This window comes from Gasterosteus aculeatus, chromosome 4 (genome assembly GCF_964276395.1).
Source record: "Gasterosteus aculeatus chromosome 4, fGasAcu3.hap1.1, whole genome shotgun sequence".
Lineage (NCBI taxonomy): Eukaryota > Metazoa > Chordata > Actinopteri > Perciformes > Gasterosteidae > Gasterosteus > Gasterosteus aculeatus.
This window is the reverse complement of record NC_135691.1, coordinates 13,111,809-13,133,588: the sequence shown is the minus strand read 5'-3', so window position 1 is coordinate 13,133,588 and position 21,780 is coordinate 13,111,809. Positions and strand designations below refer to the sequence as shown.

The window sequence follows — 21,780 nt, the reverse complement described above, 5'->3', positions numbered from 1 at the left end:
GTGTACGTACACACACACACACACACACACACAACTCATTTCACACATCAGAGGTTCGAAGGTTTCATTTTATTTCTCTATGAATAATTATTGATAAGAGTAACTGGAAAAATTCAACTAAACTGTCTTCAGGTCAGTTTTAAATGAAAAGGGGTTAACAACTTTGATGTGAAAGGATTTCTTCTAAAGCAGCAGCTCATTTCTTTCTTATGACAATCCCTGACTAAACGATGTTCAGCTTTATTATTAAATGATACAAAAAGGGATGGGACGCAGTTTTAGATTTGTAACCATAAACCTTAAAACGGAGGAAATATAACCCAATGAAACTTACATAACATGTCTTATATGGCTGTCAGCTAGTTAACACATATTGTGGTGGAGTAATTTGAGACTGAACAGAAAGTAGATGAGCTCAGTAGAAAAAGACCAGTTTATGAGGGCTTGTATTTATCACTGTTCCATCAGGGTCATTAAACAACAGTATAAAAGGAAAGAAAGATTACCAAAAAGGTAAAAGAAACCTTGGCCTACAAGTTCTCTTTACAAAACCAAAACTTTATCATTTACAGCTTCATAGAGAAAAAAAAAAGAATAAGACATTCTATTTGTGTTTGAACAATTGAAATGGATTGGAAAAAGCCCATAAACAAGTAATCAGACAGCATGAATGAAATGTTGGTACAAATTGACTGAAAGATAAACAATGATCACTTTATATTAAAATAAATAAAAAGTGAATGTCGTAGTATGTTGTAACAAAAGCCATTGAAACAGACAAATGAGATCTGATGGTAATCAGAGAAGTCAAGCAAAAAGGTAAAAGTGAACACAGGAGAGACTATAAGGCTGAAAACATGTCATGTGATGCGTCAAAATGCCGTGTTATGGACATTGTGACCTACAGCAACACGTTAAAGTTCAGTCTTACTAAGCAGAACGTTTGAAATGATAGCAGCAGAGGAACCATCACAGTCCAGTTAGACTGATACTGTTTTTGACATACTACAGCATGCCTGTAAATAATTCAGCTATAGCTTGAAAACTCCCCTTTGAGCGGGGATTTTGGCCGCATTGTGAGCCAAATAAAAAAAATAGAATCTTTTTTTGTTGTCGTTTTTTTTACTTTAAAGAAAATTTAAAGTACAGAGTTCAAATACTGGCTGAAAGCTGACACACAGCACTTCATCTCCACAGTAACAAAATAGCTTCCCCCCCCCTCTCTCTCTCTCTCTCTCTCTCCTGACACGGAGGAAGCATACGTGTGATAGACTGCGTCCATGATTGGATTTAGCGAACAGGCTAGCAACTTTGCACTTATAAATAAGATGCAGGGAGGAGCGGGGAGCCGTCCTCAAGACATTTTCCCTATCTGGATCTTCTTCCAGGCCTCTGAAGCGGTGAATATACAGGAGTCGATGATTCCTGCGACCGTGAAGGTCCCGCCGACGATGGCACAGATCTGCAGGAAACGAGTCGCTCCGTTAGCCTCTCTTTTAGAAAAGTTCTCCTCTCCACGTCACAACGATACATTACATTGACACCTCAGAATGTGCTGGAATCTAGCAAGCAGTCCTGCTCTGGCTTGATCCAAAATCTTGAACCGTGACTCATGATTGCACTATGCTTACAGTCATTTCCTTCCCATGCCAGGTCATGAGAGATCTGAACATGACAAAAGACAAATAATGGTGTAGATCATCGGCCAGGCAGCCAATTTAATCCTGACTGCATCATCAGTCAGCAGGAAACCTCGCTGAGTGAGTTGGTAGAGCCACAGGCAAAATGATCAAGGAGGGCGGGGAGGTGGAGAAACAGCAAAAAAAATAACTCAGGGAGGTAAAATTACCAGCGTTTTCTTATACAGGATAAATAACCAAATACTTTATTTTAAAACGGGTAAACCTAAATGCTATTAGGACAGACTATGTTTTTCCAGCAACCAGCTGCTGGCGTATTTACTACACACAGCCCAAATTCTCAACTAAAAAAAGAAGCTATCCAATGCAAGGCTTGTATTCACCAACAGCTAAAGATATGCCTCAATGGCAGGGAGGGCCACACTTTGGCGGCTACGCATCGGGTGGTAGTGTATTTGTTAGTAAGCAAGGATCGCTAATTAGCATTGGTTTTGCGTTAGCTCCCGCGGTCGACCGCGCATGCGTGACGTGATTTTCTTTTTCCTAATGGCAAGCGATCTAGCGGCCGTGCCTTCGCGATCGAGATATTGGGCCACTAAATACTTCAATTTGTGCTAGCAACACATCGGTTTAACAGATCCACCAAACAAAACATTAAAGCATGGAAGATTGGAAGTAAATTCCCTGTAGGTGTATATAATAGGTTTTCTAGTTTGTTTGTTTTTCCCCCCAAAGAAAAAAGCATTGACGGGTGCAGCTTTACAACAGCTATGTAATCCCACTGGAGTCGGTCGGGCTGATCCTAAAGAAGAATCAACTCACTGTTGTTACGAAGCGATAGAAGGGCTGCCTCCTCTCGGTGTACTTGACGGTGATGGGACTGAGGTCGTATCTGAACCAGATGGCCGGGATGATTCTGCCTGTGTGGCTGTAAGCAACGTACTCCTGTAGGTGGGGGGGGGGGATAAAAGTGTGTTACCAATTGTAATGTTTTGGGGCTGCGCGTAGCGAGAAGTTACTTCATTCTTATCTCTGGTGGTGGCGGCCGCGGTGCTTATGAGTAATCACCGAATAGCTTTCAGATGAAGTCACTAAAATGTCATAAATGATTCATTGAACACATATTTCAGCTCAATAAATCTGATGAAGTCAGAGGGGGCTACAATGTGATTCTCATGTGAGGACCTTTTATTATTATTATTTTTTTAAATGTATCCACCCAAAAGGGGCCCTCATCCTTCAAACTTCACAGCTGACCTGCACTGTTATTACTCCAAATTCCAAACCAGCTGTCTATGACCACAGTTCTAGGAAGTGTGTTTATGGTTTGTTGACATCTGGGGAGCCTTTCCAGTCACTACGGGTGAGCTTCCACTTCCGGTTGGGTGCACAAGTCTAAAAACTGCAAAACATGCTTTGGCCATATGTTGCGACTGCAAAGCCGCTACCTTGAAATGTGCAAAAAAACAAAAGCAGACGGCACAAAGGGGGAGGATCTGACAGGTGAGGGAAAAGGGGATGGGAGGAGGAGGGAGACAGCACCTTGTTGGCTACCGTGTACTGGTAGGAGAACCTCTGTCTGCCCGACAGGTCTTCATACACCGTCGGTACGATCTTCAGGATGTAGTCATGTGACGCCAGAGCTGCAACAGACGCAAAGTTACTCCATTAGGACGAGAAAAAGAAGAAAAAAGACAACCACTTGGTTCATCATACTGATGCATAAAGGCCACGTAGATGTGTGGCGCGCATACGTACGATTAGATGAAAGCTTGTCAGCTCCCCCCAACGCGTTGAAGGCCCCTTGGACTTTTCGTACCTGCGCGTGACAAAAGGAGGGAAAGCAGACCTGTGTTGAACTTTCATACTGTGGATGTGATCCGTGCCCCCCCCTTCCCCCATGGTGGGTTCTAGTCCCGACCTGGAGCTTTTCTCCAAATGCCAGCTTGTGGATGTTGTGGGTCATGTCCGGGCTTTGGGGCTGCGCTGTAGCGCTGTGCGTTGACACATGGAAGTTTCCAGGTACCTGAAAAACACACACACACACACACACACACACACACACACACACACACACACACACACACACACACACACACACACACGTAAGTTAATGTGAGCAGCGGCAACACATTTAGTTAAGTCTGAACACGCACAAACCCACGCAATTGATTGGGGGGGGAAAAAAGGCCCCGGCCTCCTGATGAAAAATCCACTTTAACACGTTTCACATATTTGCAAATATTCCACCAGCAAGAGTGTTAAATGGTCAACTGCCGGGTTAGTCATTTTAAATGGACTGGAAAGACTGACGTAAAAAGACGCAGGCCGGACAAGCAGGGCATCCGGGGTCCAGACTGCAAATGTAACTGAAGCCGATCCCAGAGCTCTTCAATTTAAAATAACCTCAAGGGTCGGGGAGGAAGCAAGTCGGCTTCATCCGTCTCAGATGTTAGTCTCAAGATACTTGAACAACATGTCGACCCACAAAATATCCATATCCAATCCATCATAACCGTATTACTTGGCACATGGGGGGGGGAATAAATTTGAGCTTTTCCCAGAGGCTGCTTGGCCGTTTATACTTCACACAGTGTGTGTGTGTGTGCGCGTGCTTTCATTGTGGGCCTTACTTTGTTGATGCTGAACTCTCCCTCAAAGCGACAACCGTCACCCTGGTTGAGAGGAATCTTCATGGAGTTGTCTATGTGACCGACCTCGTGGCGGCCCATCTCGTCCTGGATGTCCAAACCCACCACTGAAGAACCCGGGAGACCATTGAACATGAGTAAGAGAGAATGCGGCCGCAAATAATATACAGGTTTCTTTGCTGAGACAAGTGGTCAAACAATAGAAATGAATCAACTAATATCTGAAAAACTGTTACTTATTAATACTGCGATTGAAGAACTTGTTTAATTTTTAACCCAAACATTTGAAAATGTTCTTAAATTTTCTACAATAATCTTAAAATTTATTCTAGTCTTTAAGTTCAATAAAATAAAACTATTAACAATTAAATTGTTATTTTTCCAAGTGCTCCCTCAGACAAAAAATATATAAATACATGTCAAAATAAGTTAATTATAGAAGTCAGCAGGTGTTTTGTACTTTTTTTGGGACACGTTATGGACTAAACAATGAATTGGTGAATCAAAGAAATGATTGATGAGAATAATATTTAGCTGCAGCTCCGTTTCCTTTACAGTCACACAACAGGAACAAATCACTTTTGTTATTGACGGGGGAAGAGAAGAGTCAAGAGAGAAATTGACCCCGCAGAGTAAACACAGAGAATCCAAACAGACCCCCTATCCTGCCGGTCTGGGTTTTTTCCATCTAGACCCCCCCCCCCCCCCCCCCCACCTCCTCCCAACCCCCCAGCACACTGGCAGTGGCCTATTTTCAGAGCAGTGTGTTGGCTAGAAGTGCGGAGAGGAACGCGTGTGCCGGACCTGCACAAAAACCCTCCACATGCTGTCCGTCTGACCTTTGACATTCAAGACACGTTCGCCCTCAAAATACGAAAACAAATGGAGTTGGTTTCTGCGATTGCATCGAAGCTGGTTTGTTTCTGCTTTTTAAAAAGACATTTAGAACAGGAAGTGTCTTCATCTGGTGGATCGGGGGGAGTTGAGAATTATTATAAGGCTATTACACGCACTTCTGCTTTCCCATGGAGTCACAAAATAAAGACCTGGCAACCCCTCAAGGTCAGCGGAGGGAGACGCGGTTTAAATCCCGAACGGCAGAGCAGATTAATAATTTTTAAAAAGGGCTGGAAATAGAAACTTTTTCCATGATGAAATTATTTCTTCCACCGCGTGAACTAGTAATGGATGACAACCTGTTTGGAGGCCCGGAAAGATAAACTGATGTTCAATATTAACTCACAGGGAGAACATTTCTACTCATTACACGCAACTGTCGGGAGGTCAGACCAGTACATGTGTTTAAGAAGGTTTAAAACACTGCAATTAAAAACAAAAAACACCAGGAGACACACTCATTGGGAGCTTTAATTGGAAACGGCCTATGTGGAGGCGTTCCATGACTGAGGTCGTCTACACACATGGCCAACAGCTGTGTGTCTGCATGCTAAAGCCGCTCTCGCAGAAATCTGGACTTCATTTTTAGTCACTGAAGCGGTTCGCAGGCTTCGCTTTGCCATTTTTGGATATCGCTGGGATCGAACGAGCATGTGTTTTTCTGCGCAGCCGGAATCGTGCCAATTCCTGCAAACGTGTGTGTGTGTGTGTGTGTGTGTGTGTCATTGGGCATAGTTTCTGACGGGAGTCATGAGGAGCAAATAACTAATGACTGTTCTCCGTCGGGCACACGCCGCTGACATAGAAGTCCAGCAGAGAAGCCGAGAGAGGAAACTGAAACTTGGAATACGGCTTTGTGATAAAAGAATCTAGAGTCAACAAAACAAACCGAGGAGCTTCACTGCTTCTTTATCTCAGGCATTGCTCATCTCTGTATGTATTCAGCAGGGTTGGTAAGATACGGTCTGAGCAGGAAAGCAGGAAAACCAAACTACAGAAAAAGGCCCACGAGAAAAGAAAAGCACAGGTGTAATGCAAAGAAATGGTGTAAAGTTATATATATATTATTATATACTCACAATCACAGTGTAAGTGTGGCAAACTGATGTTTAAACTCACTTCTATCTTCCCACCACTGTCCTTATCTGGATCGTCTACATACAGTTCATTTACTCTGTAATGGAGGGAGAAGACAGACATCGTTAGAGAAGCTTGGAACAAACTTTAAAGGGAAAATGTCCTTGCCGCTACTCATCCTCTGCAGAACTGTATGAGGAGAGCGTTTGCGTATCTCTGTGAGAGTAATTCCTTCCTGCTACTCCTCCCTTATTACACTTGACCAGGATGCACAAACACAAAAGCCATTTCCTGTAAGAAAACCACAGGCCGAGCAGAACATTCTCATTCATCATCAACGCGCCGCCGTTTTCCCAGTAGATCCTGAACCAGTGGGGCAAAAAGTGAGCGGCCTTCTTGATTTTTTTTGTTTTGTCAGCCACAGGAAATTATCAAGGAACACTCTTATGAGGCGCGATACCTACATTTCTGTGGCTATGAAGCCCGTCAGCTCAGACAGGAACAGGAAGAGGATGAAGAAACAGCAGAGGATGGAAACTGTGGGGCAGAGATGAACAAAGTCAGACTGGGTACCTTTTGGAGACGCTCAACTCATTTTCACGGATGCCTTTTGTTTCCCATTAATCCCACGTTACACCTGCCTTTAGGAATGGCTGACCTAAGATATTCATTAATGAAATCACAGAGACCATACACAATTCCCCTAAATAGCAGTTTTACTGACTGCCATTACGCAGGTTTTTAAAAGACCCTCCTTCACTAATTATATATTAAATAGAAGCAACAGGACATTACAGCATATCTGCTCTAAGAGAGGTGAGCTCATTCCGCGCAAACCTGACAAACAGCTCTATTTTGGGACCCCCCCCGGACCAAAAAAGGCTTTACAGATTTCTCCAAGAAGCTAAACAGAAACCAAATCTGAAATATTAACCGTAAATAATAAGTGTTTTTGTCTGAGCCTAAAAAGGGGGAGCGGTTCAGGCTGCCAGTTTAATTTCATGTGTCAAACTATAGGTCCCATACAACGCCGTCATGCGTTTGCGAAGACAAATATGGAAGGAACTGATGTGTGTGTGTGCGTAACTGCGGTCTATCCGGTATGACGACAGCCTCGGTCAGAAAGCTCTCGCCCAGCAGGTGAGGCGTGTTTACGTGGCAACCGTCTCCTGGGATCTCAGTCACATGACCTTTGTGGTTGGCAGCGCCGGAGGCCGAGGCTTTGCGTAAAGTAATGTTTAACCAACAAACAATGGGGAGTGTCGCTATGACACACGGCTCACCATTTCGGGTTAATGAGAAGACTCATTGTTTCCCCCCCCCCCCGGGGCTTCAAAGAGCGCAATACTGGCACAAGGTTACTAAAGATCCACTTTATGCTGCGATCCCATTTCAACTGATAAACACGTTATGTCCCTAAAAACCTTTGTTATTGTTCAAAGTAAATGACATAAAAGTCCAATTCGAAAGGAATGTGGCCCTAAAACAGGACACCGAAAGCAGATATTTGAGTCGATTCGGGTGCCAGAATCGACTCAAATATCTGCTTTTACAAGAACCACAGAGGCCATAATGTGAGCTTGGTGAAGCAACAGTCTACTAATCCACAACAACCCAGTGCCTTGCCCCTAGACAGCGGTTGGAGACAGGAAGGGTGTTGAATGGGAAGAGGAAGCACCTCCATCCATTTCCTCCTGGCCGAAAAAGCAAAGCCATTCTCTTCCCTGTCATTCAGGAAGGGGCTTATGGTCCGTTTTATAAAACGGTTCACTATTAAGTCACAACGGCGCTCATCTTTTCCGTCATCAGCTTGTTTCGGGGGGGGGGGGTTGTCATTCAGTGCCTCACCTTACTGATGAATAAGCAATACTGCTAGTAAATGACACAGTGGGGCCAAAAAAGAAGTGAACAGTCAATATGATTTCATGGTTACACAATGACCTGTGAATGACACAGCAAACACATGACCTGTTGAGCAAAGCATTTGGATTGTGACAACCGATTCCTCATCTCTCGGTGTGCCTGGGGCGATGATTAACATTCTTACTATCCTATTAGTTTGTGTACATCAAGTCCTCCCCGGGCGGGACGTCCCCTCTGCGCTGAGCCAAGTACAACTGTCAACTTCTGACCTCCTGAACCGTTTTTGATTCAGCCGCCTCCTTAGAACAACGTCACACTACGCCGGAGAGCGTCACGACGACCAGTGGCTACTTAGCTTAGCACAAACAGCAACGTTGTCTTTGTGCGCCGATGCTTCTAGTGCTCACTAACTATCTCGTTGCCTTGATACAAAAAACGTACATGATAAAAGACTGGATGAGACTCATTTGGTTTCGTGTCGATTTGTTACAAGCAGAAAAATGTTACCGTCAAACAGAACGAGTTTTCGGTTGTCGTGCTGAACAAACTGTCAACTGCCGGTAGTTTCATATCGTATGTAAAGACATTTGACACTGAAAGAGGAATAGAACTTTATTGCTCCAAACCGGTTTACATTTTACATAATTGATCCAACACACATTATGTGGACAGATGGGCGACTAAACCGTAACTGAGCAAAAGTACCGCAAAGAAAATGAAAATAGAAGGTAATGAATTGGGCCTGTTGAGCGACTACTCACTGAACGCTCCCGTGTACGTCGGCTGGGTCAGATCCTTTGGCACTTTCCTGTAGATGTCGAATCTGAAAGAAAAAAAGGAAAAAGGGGAGAAAAAAAAAAAAGAGCGAAAAGAAAATGTAAACAGTACGTGCTGAGAAAAGAAGGACACTCTGTACCCATAAGGCTGTGCGGTGTTACGAAAGAGTGGTGGAATGTTAGCTCTGGACCACCGCCACTATACACAACAGGTCCAGACACCCGGCCGTAACACACACACACACACACACACACACTTTACAGGGTAACACTTCATCGTTTGAATGTGTGCTCTGTAATTGTGACCTGACCCCAAAAAAGGTCTGTGACGCTCAGCCAACTTATACACAGGAAGATGCAGGGTCGCCAACACACACACACACACACACGCACAACTGCAGCAACACAACTTGATATGAATGATCTGGTTCGCTCTTCTTGGCAATCGGGGGAAGTTACTGCTGCTTCCCGCCGGGCAGAATCTCACTTTTATTCTCGGTTGAATCTTTTCGCTTCGACCTTTCCGACTGTGTGTGAATCACAGGAGGAGGAGGAGGAGGAAGAGGACCGCTGCAACCCGACACAATCGAGTCTCTCATGAAAGATTCTTGTTGCCTATTTGAGAAACCAAGAAAGGGAGAGGGGAGGCGGGGGGGAGATACCTGCTACTCAACACCAAAACTATTTAGGTTCACGGGTTCTTGCGCAGGTCCATTTTTGGGCAGTGAAACGTTTTTGACCCCAAACTTCATCGCTGAGCAAAACGCACCCCTCCCGTTCCCTCCATCCCCGTCCGCCTCCACCCACATCTGTTTGCGCTTCATCCGCCGAGAGCGGTCGGTGAAATAATCACAGCTGATGCTGGAAATGGGGGGAGGAAGCGGGAGGGAGGGCTTCCCGTCCGGCCCCCGACCCTGCTGCTTTGCCCGTTGTGCCTCAGCTTTCACCCGGCGCTCAAGGGCCCCCGGGTGCCAGAGCGCGCAGTCAGCATCCCTCCGTCTCTCCGACCCACGGCCACCACCTACGACGTACTGCGCCCGTGTCCCATCGCAATCAGATCAGTCAGCGGCGTTATCTGGGAGGATATATAGGGCATACAGAGGAGGGGTTGGGGGGGGTCCCTTTTCCCCTCGCCGGCCACAGCGCTGACCTCCTGAGAGCAGACAGGTGGAGCGCCGCCACGTGCACCACACCTTCCGAACCCCGTTGAGAATCCACACTTCTCGCCGTAGCGTCACACCAACACTTATTCTTAGTCGTCTCAGTTTCCCCGCAGCTAAAAGCGAACACGGGTGAGGAAAATCAATCCCGCTTGTCTGGTCACTCGCGACGTGAGACGGAAACCGATACTACTCATGTGAACTTTAAAAATAGTCTCAGATGGATGACTCTCTCTCTCTCTCTCTCATCTGTGCGCCGGCAGTCATGTAAATATCTGGACACACGGTCTGAATTACAGGAATTCCAAGTTAAGGGACAGAGATGAGAGCAGAAAGAACGTTGTGATAACTGCAGCTGGAAACTCCTGGACACGAGTATCTACATCTCACTGGTCCTCTGGATCCTGGAGAGTTGTCACTTCCCCCAACTGCCACCGACGCGTCCGTCTTTACCAGTAAACAGATGTAGATATTTTAGGTTTAAAGCGAAACCACCGGGCTCTAATACACGGACAACACCACAGAAATTATAAACTCTTTTCCAGCCTATCATTATATATATATATATATTTTTTTTTTTTATTAAATATTATTTTATATATATAATATAATTATATTCAATTTGTTTGTAAGACAGAATTTCAAAATGTAATGTACACATAATTAGAAATGCATGATCTGAAATACGAATTCATACAATATTATAAAAAGGTGGAGAGGAAAAACATATATAAGAAATATATTCAGTATTAATTGAGAGCATTATAATAACCCCAAAGGGCCTGATTGAAATTAATCATGCTGAACTACTTAATTAAATAGTTCATATAACACCTCTGTTACACTCTGGCTTACAGGTTGGACGAGCACTGCGTTTCACTTCATTTGCTTTTCTACTCACACATAGTGAGACACTGAACCTCTCGCCTCCGTCACAGAGGTTTGTAATTTCCTGAACTACATTCAACACACCTCCCGTTTCCCACCGCTCAGTCTTCTGCAAGGAGGCCTCACGTGTTATTAGTGAGGACATCATGTACCAGCATCTCTCTGTTGACACCACAAGGCCGCTTTTCAAACCAATGGCCATCGCTAAATAGACCGTATCTCGCAAGTGAGTCATACTGAGTCAGAAGTTCCTCCCCTCTTGTGCATTGCTGAGCAAAGCCACAAACCGGATGTTCATGACGAACGTTTCTTCTTGCTTTTGATCATCTCGCATCACCAGATAGAAGCAGCGCGTGTGCCTCAGTCTTTCTTTTTTGCATGTAGGGTTTCGATTCCATCACCTGCACAAACGAGTACGTGGAGTATAAAAACAGCAGCAGTAACAACAACAACAACAACCCCTCATCACTGCCGAGATCCGAATGACGTGACATCTGTTGACACGGAGCGGCCTTACTGTAGTCACCGTGAAATCATTACTAGAGGAGCAAACACATTAGATCAGCAAAAAAAAACCAACCTACGTGTGTCAATAAGTGACATAATCTGAGGGGTCTATTAAACTTGGGGATAAAAGCCTTTCAGTTACTCATCATTCAGCCGAGCGGCCGTCCGCCTATTCTCAATGAGGTGGTTTATTAGAATCTCAGTGGAGGTTTTTTTTTTTTTCTTTGCATATTATTGTTGAAAAACCCTTCAAGCCATTGCACTCTGTGACCAATTATTCCAGTGTTACTGCCTTTTTAGGTAAGCTATTGTAGAAAGCAGTTTAAGACGGGAAGAGAACTCTCTCATTACCAACACCTGTCATGGTTTTATTAAACACTACGATAGCCAGCTTTTTTAGGAAATGACTTCTTTAACAATGAAATTAAGTATTTGTGAGAGCCACAGAGAGGGATTATAAAGTAACAACAGATGTATTAACTCAACGCTGGTTTGTCGACAGTCCAAAAAGGATTAAAACCAGCTGCGAACCGTTTTTTAGTCGGTAAACCTACACAGTTATGGTGTGGTTAATATATTTAGCAGTCAAATACCACAAAGCATTATGGGAATATCAGCTGATGGCGTCATCCACAGTGATCTATGTTGGCGCACAGTCTCCCGCTGGTGACTAACGCCTGCGGGTTTCTGAGTGGACGAAACCCATCGACTAGTTGTTCAATCAAAACGTCTTCCACCTGTTGCAATGCAGGTTTTGTATGTTTATGGACGCCTCCGAAATGATCGTGACCACTGGACGGCCTCATGACACACCCGCTCTCACACAACCCTCATACGCAAGTACTCCTGTAGTGCAAACCTCAGTTATGCCAGATCCTGTGTGTTGGTAAATTCAACAAGGCCTTGACCCGAAGAAACGAGAGCAACTGTGATGACTTTGACCGCCGTCTCCAGTGTGCGATCCAGGGGCTGTGACCTTTTCACTTTTTCTCGCTTTGAAGTTGACATTTACAAATAGTTTATGGCCCGACCAACAGTCAAAACCCTCAGAGATGTTAGATTTACAGTTTAATTCCACTCCAAAAACCAGCAAAGCATCACATCTGAGAAAATGTTTGTAATTGTTGCTTTGAAGCAAAAGGAAAATCAACCTTTTCTGGATGCGGGCCAACAACTTTTACTCCTTAATTTTCTACATTTACTTCAAATCAAAAGAGAAGATGTGTTGCTGTGTCAGTACAATATCTATCTGTCGGCAGAGGATGACGTCCCATATTTTGATGGTGGGGGGGACGGGGTGGGGGGTGACTCTCTGGGCCTGACAGCCGGCAGTATCGACAGGCTGGTCAGGTGTTCAGGATGTGTATTACGCGTGTTGGGAGATAATACTCTGAATGCTTTTCCCGTTTGTGTGTATTGGGATGACAGTTGAGTTTGATTGGCAAAGACTAACTTAGATGACGTCATGCATTAGGACGCGTCACGGGTGGACGAGATAGTCTGCACATGCGCAAGCAGGACCCCTCACAAAAAAAAAACTATTATGAGCGCACCTGAACGTCACTCCACAACTTTAACCCCCTCCCCATGCAACAATGTAGCCTATTCATGACAAAGTTTAAACCCCCACTGTTACAACTCATCGACTATCGTGGGTGATGCTTTGCTAACCGTTAGATAACGTTACATCCATCCGCAGCTCGCGGACTGTAAAAAAAAACCTCGCGATCGTCCCTTTATACCTCACGCAAAATGAACGGAAGCTGCGTACTCACCTCCTAACATCGAAAGGCATGATGATAACACGTTCAACAAGGGAATTAGCGGAAAAAGCGACACACAACGGGCTAACACACAGCTCTCGTCAGCGCTGCCGGTTATTCATCGGTAGCGGGCTGACGTCAGCTTAGTACGCTTTGCAGAAGCCGATTGGCTGAGAAGTACTTCCGGGTGACTCTGGCTCTACTTCCTGCTGCAAAGTTATGATCAAGTTTTCATGATTTGCGTTAATAAACCTTTATTGAGAACGGGCGAATTAAAAAAACAAGGCAAACAACAGAATTTGTGTATAATTATGTGTTGTTTTATTTTCAGCGTAACCCGTATATATGTTTTTTTTTTTTTAAGAGTTGGTCATGAATAGCTTGTGACATTTCCTAGCGTTTTATTCAGTTTCGTTGTATTCCATTTTAGGATCCATGTACAAAAATATATATAACAAAGAGGAGAACAGATATTTTTCACTAAAATGTGCTTAAAAAAGATTTTTAAATATTTATCTATGATATTAAATAAGTGATTAAGTGTACTATAGCAGTACACTTAATCACTTATAATTCATTTAATCACTTAATCACTTATAATTAAAGGTAGCGTTATCAACCTGTAGTTTGAGTAACTGCAGAGCATTCTGGACCACTTTTGAGTTTGCAGACAAACAGCGGGCCATGAACCATGTGAGAAAATTGCCTTAAAGACGTTTTTTTAATCAAATTCTGGTGGTGAGTTCCAATTCCTCAATTGGCCCCGATCATGCTGGGATTACATACAAAACGTTTTGATAAATTGTCAGAACAGTTTGCAAATGATTAATGACTTTGTGTTACTTAGCGCAAAAGGTTAATCAGGACATAATCTGCAGTTGTTTATAAATTGTATACAAGAAATCGTCAAGTTCATTTAAGTTTGGTATTTCATTTTCAATACTAAATGTTCCCATTGCAGTTATTCATCGTCATCATTTATTTACACAAGTACCTTGACTAACGTTCTTATTATAAATTAGAAACAGAGAATCAGAATGTTGTTTCGATTGAAAAAAAATATATTGGCTACTTCAGTTCAGGTTTTTCCTATATTCATTTTTGCCCCACACTTATAGACTGGATGTAAAACGAAACATTTTTGTTTCAAAAACGCGCCTGTTATCGAGACACCAGCCGACTGGATAGGCCCTGTGTTTTCCTACTGATGGCTCATCTGTTGCCCGTAGCGATAATGACAGTAAACAAGCAGGAACGGCAGTGAGTGACAGCGAGGTCGGGTCACAGGAAATGCCTCTGTGTCGTCCTCGTTTTCACTTCTCTTTCTAGGTCAGGGAACTACGGTTGGTTACGGACCATAATTATGATTAATCCAGCAGAGCGGTAACTCAGGCTCTATTTCAATATCCCGCCCGACACTTAGTCACACCCGTACAGGTTTGTTTTCAGAGAGGACATTGCGTGCACCAATGTCCAATTAGAGAACACGTTTTTTGGAGATAATGAAATGATTGATTTGGTCTCAATCATACAAGGACTTTTATTTGCTGGTTATTATGGCCAAACAGAGAATGTATGATGCATCAGTTTACAGTTAAACCTTTTGTAATACTGTAAAAAAAAAAAAAATTCAAAACAAACACTGATATCCAAGATAACAGTGGCAGTTGTTTGATTAGATAAATAAAGTGAACCACTTCTACTTCATATAAATACAGAATAGCTTTGCCAGGGTCCTTCTAGCTGTAATTGGCCACAATTACAACAGGTGTTTGATCTCTTAAACTTCCAGTACTTAAGACTAAATGTCTTAAGAGGAAACGCATTTGGAGAGGAAACGCATTTGAGGACAAAATGTTTGGTACAGGGTGTTTTCAGATCCCTGTTTAACGCGCATGCACGGTAGTCTGTAACATTCCAGCGTGTTCCCCAGTTGACTCATCTCACAGGAGTGTGAGGTTAAACCGGCTGCCCAGATTTTTTAAACTTTGTCGTGATTGGTTAAGTTTCTGTCTTTAAAGTCTTACCTCCCCTCCCCCTCTTCCTTTCTATCATCTTCTTTATCCCCCTATCTATCTACAGTATCGACCTATCCATCTATACTTATTTATATCTATATATCACACAAATACATTGGGTGTCTTGGTCAGTTGGATAACAACATTTGAGGCACTGATTAGTTGAAACATGAAAGGATGTTGAATGGAATATATTCCATCACCACTCATCTTCAAGTCTGCTTAGTAAACATTTATTTCACAACAGAACAATCCAGGCGTGACTCTTCTGTGCAGTTTCAAAACACCCTCTTGTCACCAGACGCCTGTGGATTGTCAATAAAGATCATCCTACTTCCATTTCATGAGACTGCAGCGCTGCCAATGAGTCTCTAAACTACAGCAACAAAAGAAAAGGTTTTGTGTGATTGCGGCCTAATCCCGCTTGATTTGTTAAATTTACTTTTTGGCAAAAACTCCCCTGTCTTCATTTAAGCCACAAATGGAACAGAGGGGACAGGACAGGGTATCTGCACCTGCTGTTGTCTTCCTTTTAGACCAGTGTTTTGTTTCTCAGCATGTGGAAATTTACCGGACTTCAGATTTCTATACAGTGATTAACTTTTATGGTTAGCCTTTGCTCTCGGGGCATCGAACACTATGTACCTCTGACTAATAAAAACAAAGAATAAACTTTTATGGCCTCCATGGCATATATTTACTTATTATCTTGTTATTTGTCAACGCTCAGCTGAAGGGGCAAAAATATAAATCTAATTAAACACTAACATCATGGAAAATTTGTCAAATTCCGTATTTGCCGACAAACAGACGTTTTATGCCAACTGTTGTAATTTGAAAAAGTGAGATCCGTGATTTTTTTTTTCTGTCTGATGGAACAGACAGAAAGGTAAACAAAAAAAATAGACTAAACTCTACAGAGCGTTCCCATGAACACATGAACACATACGCAACATGTAGCATCCAAGTGAGCGCAGTCCTGTTCCAATTCGTTCAGAGGGAGGTGTGCAACAGCGTGGCGGGGGAATGAGGGCAATGACGTCTGCAATGCTGGCATGAGGCCAAGGGGGGGCGGGCCTGCTGACGTCACTGCCTCCTCATTCACAGGCAAGCGCGGTATATAAGCGCGTCTGGAAGCGCTCAGAGGCAGAAGCAACTCACTCTAAAGCGACTCGGCAAACTTTAAAGAAGAACCACCGAAGCCACCGGATTCAATCAAAAAGGAGGAAACGACTAACTTCGATCATTTAAAAACTTTTTTTATGTTCTAAACCAACGAACCGGAACAGCGCTCTCGCCGCTTCACATTTTCCTGTTGGGGGAAAAAGCCTTTGTTTTGTTTTGTTTTGTTTTCTTCCTCCTCACAACCAACCCGAACTTCCGCCTTCCTCCCCGTACGCGCTTTATGTATTTGGATTTACCGTTTAAATCCCGCCGCCCTACTATGGTCGTAATGGAGGTGCCCACTATCGACTGTGAGTCCCTCCGCTGCCTGCTGGAGGACGACGTCCCGGGCAGCCTGGTGCTGGACTGCCGCTCCTTCCTGTCCTTCAACTCGTCCCACATATCGGGCTCCACCAACGTGCGCTTCAGCACCATAGTGCGCAGGAGAGCCAGGGGGGGGCTGGGACTCGAGCACATCGTCCCCAACGAGGACACCCGCGGCCGGCTGCTGTCCGGGGAGTACCAGGCGGTCGTGCTGCTCGACGACCGCAGCTCGGACTTGAGTCAGGCGAAGAAGGACGGCACGCTGATGCTCGCCGTCGCGGCCCTGTGTCGCGACCGCTGCGGGGCCAGGGTGTTTATTCTGAAAGGTAAGAACAACAACAACAACAACAGAACAAGAAGGTGTCCCAGTACTGCCTCACACTGATTGTTTCGCCGTATCCTAACAACGGGGCTCACGGCTGTCTGCATGCCCAGCTGCTGCCGGAGTAAACAACGTTCCGAAATAGACCCCCCCCAGGGGGGTGGTGGGGGGCAGTTGTCCCCCTGTCGCAGACCCCGTAATTAAACGTGAGCTTGGACTCTGAGCTGTCATCTGATGTACCGTGTGTTGTTGTTTTTTTCTCAGGTGGCTTTGAGACGTTTTCCGCCGAGTACCCAGAGGCCTGCACCAAGCCCTCCCCCCCACAGGGGCTCAGTTTGCCCCTGAGCTCCAGCCGCCCCGAGAGCGCGGACCCCAACTGCAGCCCGTGCAACACTCCCCTATATGACCAGGTCGGTGTCTTCATTTGGATATATATTATATGCACACACACACACAATATGACATGCTCTTGTTTCTTACTTCCTGTTGTAGTGTTTTGTTTATATGTAGTGTTTTTTGTTGTTTTTCTGTGTAGGGGGGTCCTGTGGAGATCTTGCCTTTCCTCTACCTTGGCAGTGCTTACCATGCTTCAAGAAAAGACATGCTGGACATGCTGGGGATCACTGCCCTGATCAACGTCTCCGCCAACTGTCCCAACCACTTTGTGGACTCCTTCCTCTACAAGAGCATCCCCGTGGAGGACAACCACAAAGCCGACATCAGCTCCTGGTTCAGCGAGGCCATCGAGTTTATCGGTGAGCACCTCCACCATCCTGTAGCACCCCCCCGTTTTTAATTTTTAAATTTTTTTTTTAACGCTCCCTCAACTGCCAAATACGAGGGCCTATCACAGCTGTCGCCACCAGAGCCTGTTGATGCCCAGTGACAAAACAGCCCCCCGCCCCCATGCCCCTGCTTTACAACCCTCTGACTGCTAGATTTACTTTTTTTTTTTTTCAAAGTTCCCTCCAAAACTCACCAGCTGGCTCGGCACAGGCTCCCCCGCTCCACCATAATGGTGGTTACATCATCGCCACCTCTCAAGGATGTCCCCCCTTTTTTAGCGGCGGCCCCCAGGCTAGTGCGTGAATGGCTCCCTCCACGCTGCTCTTTGTTCTAGCTGAACAAAAGGCAATTTCTCCCCTCTCACTGTCGGCCTTCCTCCCTGATCAATACCCCCCCAGCGGGGGTCTGTTCCCCTCTTTTGTCCATTCAGACGGCCTCCTTAGGGAATAGCCCCCCCCCCCCCCCCCCCCCCCCTCCCGCGAGCTCACACCCTGCACCCCTGTTGACTGTTCCTGTGTCTTAATGAGGCCAGTTGAATTCAAATAGCCACTGAAAGTGTTGCAAGGGCTTTTGTGTTCACGCCTTCCTGTGGCAGGCAGACTTTAAACCTCCACTAATGTTGCTTTCTCTTCTCTCTCCCCCCTCCCTGCTCCCCCCCCCAGACTCGGTGAGAAATAAAGGAGGCCGCGTGTTCGTGCACTGTCAAGCAGGCATCTCCCGCTCTGCCACCATATGCCTCGCCTACCTGATGCGGACCAACCGCGTCAAGCTGGACGAGGCCTTCGAGTTTGTCAAGCAGCGGCGCAGCATCATCTCGCCCAACTTCAGCTTCATGGGTCAGCTGCTGCAGTTCGAGTCCCAGGTCATGGCCTCGTCCACGTGCTCCTCGGAGGCGGGCAGTCCGGCAATCGGCAACAACAGCACGGTCTTCAATTTCCCGGTTTCGATCCCTGTGCACACCTCCGCCGGTCAGCTCTCCTTCCTGCACAGTCCCATCACCACGTCTCCCAGCTGCTGAGGGAGCTGTGAGGAGCTCCGACCCGGTTCGGACTTGAACTGCATCGCACAAGTGCCCTCTGCCAAGAGCACTGCCCAAAAGGCACGAGGCTCGAGTGCAACCGTTTCCTTGTGACACGAGGATCACTGGGCCGAATGTGAACTGATCTCTGGGCTCCGTTTGTTTGACTCTGCGATCTGCTGGGCAAATCTCCTGTAAAACAGCCTCATCATTTCAAAAGGGAGTTCCTCCTAAATGTGAATGTTATCCGCAGATTTAATCTGACTTGACTTTGGGGGGGGAGTGGCTGAAAGGGTAGTTTAATTTATTCCTCTAGAGGAAGTTAGAAGTATCTGAATATTCTTTATTCAACTGATCTATTTTTGTTTTTATCCTTTCATGAAGGAAAATGCTTCTGATAATCATAATCCTTTTTTAACAAAATGGAGAGGACAAACCGTTGTCTCAGGAACGTTGACTTATCCTCTCAAATGTCTCCTTGGCTTTCTGTGCTGGTTAAAGAAGGCCAAGGCATGGAAGTTGCTCCTTCATTCGACAAACAATGAATGTAGCCCCCCCCCCCCCCCCCCCCTCCCAACACACACACCTTCTTTTCAGTGTAGATGTCGCAGGAATGTTCAGTTTGAGAGTTGAATTGGTGCAAATGCAAATACTTACCTTTCAAGACCTCATGGAACCGTGACGATCCTGACTCATTGGGGAGATGGACCATTTTATACCTCATGTATCTACTGTGTACTGCAGCGCTGAGACAGACAGAAAACTCAACTACTCAAATGGGGACATATACTCCTCGGTGCCTGCATCCTGACATATTTATTGAACTAAAGTAATATATTTCTCTATCATATCTATTTTTGCATACGTTTGAATGTTTAAATTTTTTTTCTTTTTTTTTTTTTATACGTTTTAATAAAACTCCTGACTTTTGTATTCAGTTGAAGTTCACATCTTATGTCTGACTGAAGATTTATTCGCGAGCTAATGCACCCAAAAATGATTTAGACAACACATTTGTAGTTTTGTAGGTGTCACAACTGGTTATGCACCCGTATATCAATAATACCAAGTACCTTGAGAAATACTTTAAACAGCTACATAATTAAAATATGGCACCTTCAGATTATAAAAATATGAATTCCAAAATAATAAGCACATTCGTATAGTTGGTGTCTCCTAAAAGAGATTTCATCTAACTTTAAGAAATGATGTATGCGGCCAGTAGAGCAAATATTTAGGGCTGCAACTTACCAACCAAGGCCACCCCAAGTTAATTAAAGACAATGTTGTCGTTCAAATTGGCCGATAAAACCAGCAACTATTCACATTTTAATTGATGGTGTTTCTTATTAATATTGTCATGGATTAGCCATCATTATAATACGGGTAGATGAAATCCAGCATTCTGATTGGTTGAGAGTGAGTCACTGGGGTACATTATTGGGCGATAATGTACAGTTGCTGTTCACATTGACCCGAGCGTTCCACATCACTGCGCACTCAAAGTATCAGGTTAGTTCTCGCGAGACCGTTAGTTGACATTTTAGCTTTTAGCTCAATGGCGATCGCCGAAATAAGACCCGGAAACACAACAAACATGATCGGTTTCGGGCAATGTGGGCTTTCGCAACCAGACTATTAAGGTGGACGTCATGAGCGATGTAATGAATAAGATTGTGGGGGACCCGATGCTGTTTACGTGCACGCACGGGGACTATCTTTACTCTAGACTACTGAAATGAGACAAAACATTTGGTGGCTAATACTTTTTTTGCTAATACTATTTTGTGCTGAAAGGCAGCTATTTACTTACTAATTATAATTTCGCTGGTAACCGTATTATAAAAGCAACAAGGTACTTGAGGCAGTACTTTATCTTCATGAATGTAACTGTTCCGCGTGGGGCCTAACAAAGCCCCCAAAATGTTACATTATTCCTCCACGATAAAGCACAGCGTCTCGTACCTTATTGCTTTAGTTTATTTTGCTATTTGTGTACACATTTAGGGCTTAGTTTCTTAATTTGAATGCCTATGAATCAAAACAACTTCAGTGTGACCAAGCCAAAGTAACATTGACCTCTTGGCCTGTGGGGCACATCTTTGCTGTGTTTTGTTCCATGTGGTGGAATCTTAACCTCTATCTGCATAAGGATTTTTTTCCCACATTGGAAACACGATGTCGTGGTGTCGGCCATTGTTCGGGCCACACTCCCCCTCCGCCCCCCCTCCCTCCCCCCCTCTCTGGACCCATCTGAGACCAGGGCAGCGGCAGGAGGCCTAAAGAATCAGCCGAGGAGCCCTCCCTCTGCGGCCTCAATAGGAGCAGCTGCAAGGCGTTTGGGAAAAGTGTGACAACTAAAGAGCGTTCGGGGCTCATTCAACCAGCGGCCTTGTGTCCCCTGCCTCCCGCACCAATGGGGTGGTGGAGACGGAGACATCCCCCAGGGGGAAGGAATATGTTTGGGTTGCAAATTAGCCAAAACATTGGCTTTGACCCTTGGTGGGGTGTAAGACAAAAGAAAGCGGGGTGGCGATGATATTCTCAGGGTTTACGTAACCGCACGGAGTCAACCTACGGTTTTGTGGGGGAAGTTAGTAACGCTCTAACTTTGAAAACAAGGATTCTGGTCGGATGACAAACTGACACCCACTTCTTATCTGACAGTCATAAAAATGGATTGTCTCTGAAATGAAACATCAGAAGTGACAAAGCCTCTTTGATGAAAGGCTTATTCATTGTCACGCCAGCTCCCTCAAACAAGCTGTGGTTTAGGTGACATATGTGCGACCCTCCCCCCCTCCCGACCCCTCTTGCAGCTCACCCGTCTTTGTGTCTTCAGACTTCCTGTTGTACCGTTGGCAGGAGTGTGCGTGCGTGTGTGTGTGTATGTGTGTGTTTGTGTGTGTGTGTGAAAGCTGTTAGG

General features: G+C 44.9%; 2 protein-coding genes across 3 annotated transcripts; one reads left to right on the top strand and one right to left on the bottom strand.

Annotated features, from left to right (window-relative positions):
* Nucleotides 1-50: 50 nt before the first annotated feature.
* On the bottom strand, nucleotides 51-13,415 carry ergic1 (endoplasmic reticulum-golgi intermediate compartment 1). 2 transcript variants are annotated; one of them, XM_040173887.2, is made up of 10 exons: nucleotides 13,235-13,415; nucleotides 8,890-8,951; nucleotides 6,730-6,802; nucleotides 6,268-6,362; nucleotides 4,274-4,398; nucleotides 3,562-3,666; nucleotides 3,399-3,459; nucleotides 3,183-3,283; nucleotides 2,463-2,585; nucleotides 51-1,462 (listed from the first exon to the last, which is right to left on the bottom strand). In XM_040173887.2, the coding sequence occupies exons 1-10, from the start codon at nucleotides 13,252-13,254 to the stop codon at nucleotides 1,355-1,357; spliced, it is 873 nt and encodes a 290-aa protein (XP_040029821.1). In that variant the 5' UTR covers nucleotides 13,255-13,415; the 3' UTR covers nucleotides 51-1,354. The 2 variants fall into 2 exon arrangements, with proteins under 2 accessions (XP_040029821.1, XP_077958427.1); XM_078102301.1 differs by lacking the exon at nucleotides 2,463-2,585 and having other exon boundaries at nucleotides 13,235-13,379.
* Nucleotides 13,416-14,752: 1,337 nt separating this feature from the next.
* dusp1 (dual specificity phosphatase 1) lies at nucleotides 14,753-19,802 on the top strand. The gene is made up of 4 exons (XM_040174724.2): nucleotides 14,753-17,054; nucleotides 17,315-17,460; nucleotides 17,586-17,805; nucleotides 18,499-19,802. Exons 1-4 carry the CDS (start codon nucleotides 16,646-16,648, stop codon nucleotides 18,852-18,854), a joined length of 1,131 nt encoding a protein of 376 aa, XP_040030658.2. The 5' UTR covers nucleotides 14,753-16,645; the 3' UTR covers nucleotides 18,855-19,802.
* The last annotated feature ends 1,978 nt before the right edge of the window (nucleotides 19,803-21,780 follow it).

What these genes read in the sequence shown, in the direction of transcription:
- ergic1 (XM_040173887.2), bottom strand. Translation starts at nt 13,254, where the DNA reads ATGCCTTTCGATGTTAGGAG. An exon ending in GGCTTCATAGCCACAGAAAT is followed by an intron (nt 6,363 to 6,729) that starts GTAGGTATCGCG and finishes CCTCCATTACAG; the next exon opens with AGTAAATGAACTGTATGTAG. An exon ending in CATTTGGAGAAAAGCTCCAG is followed by an intron (nt 3,460 to 3,561) that starts GTCGGGACTAGA and finishes TGTCACGCGCAG; the next exon opens with GTACGAAAAGTCCAAGGGGC.
- dusp1 (XM_040174724.2), top strand. Translation starts at nt 16,646, where the DNA reads ATGTATTTGGATTTACCGTTTAAATCCCGCCGCCCTACTATGGTCGTA. An exon ending in CAGGGTGTTTATTCTGAAAG is followed by an intron (nt 17,055 to 17,314) that starts GTAAGAACAACA and finishes TTTTTTTCTCAG; the next exon opens with GTGGCTTTGAGACGTTTTCC. An exon ending in ACACTCCCCTATATGACCAG is followed by an intron (nt 17,461 to 17,585) that starts GTCGGTGTCTTC and finishes TTTTCTGTGTAG; the next exon opens with GGGGGTCCTGTGGAGATCTT.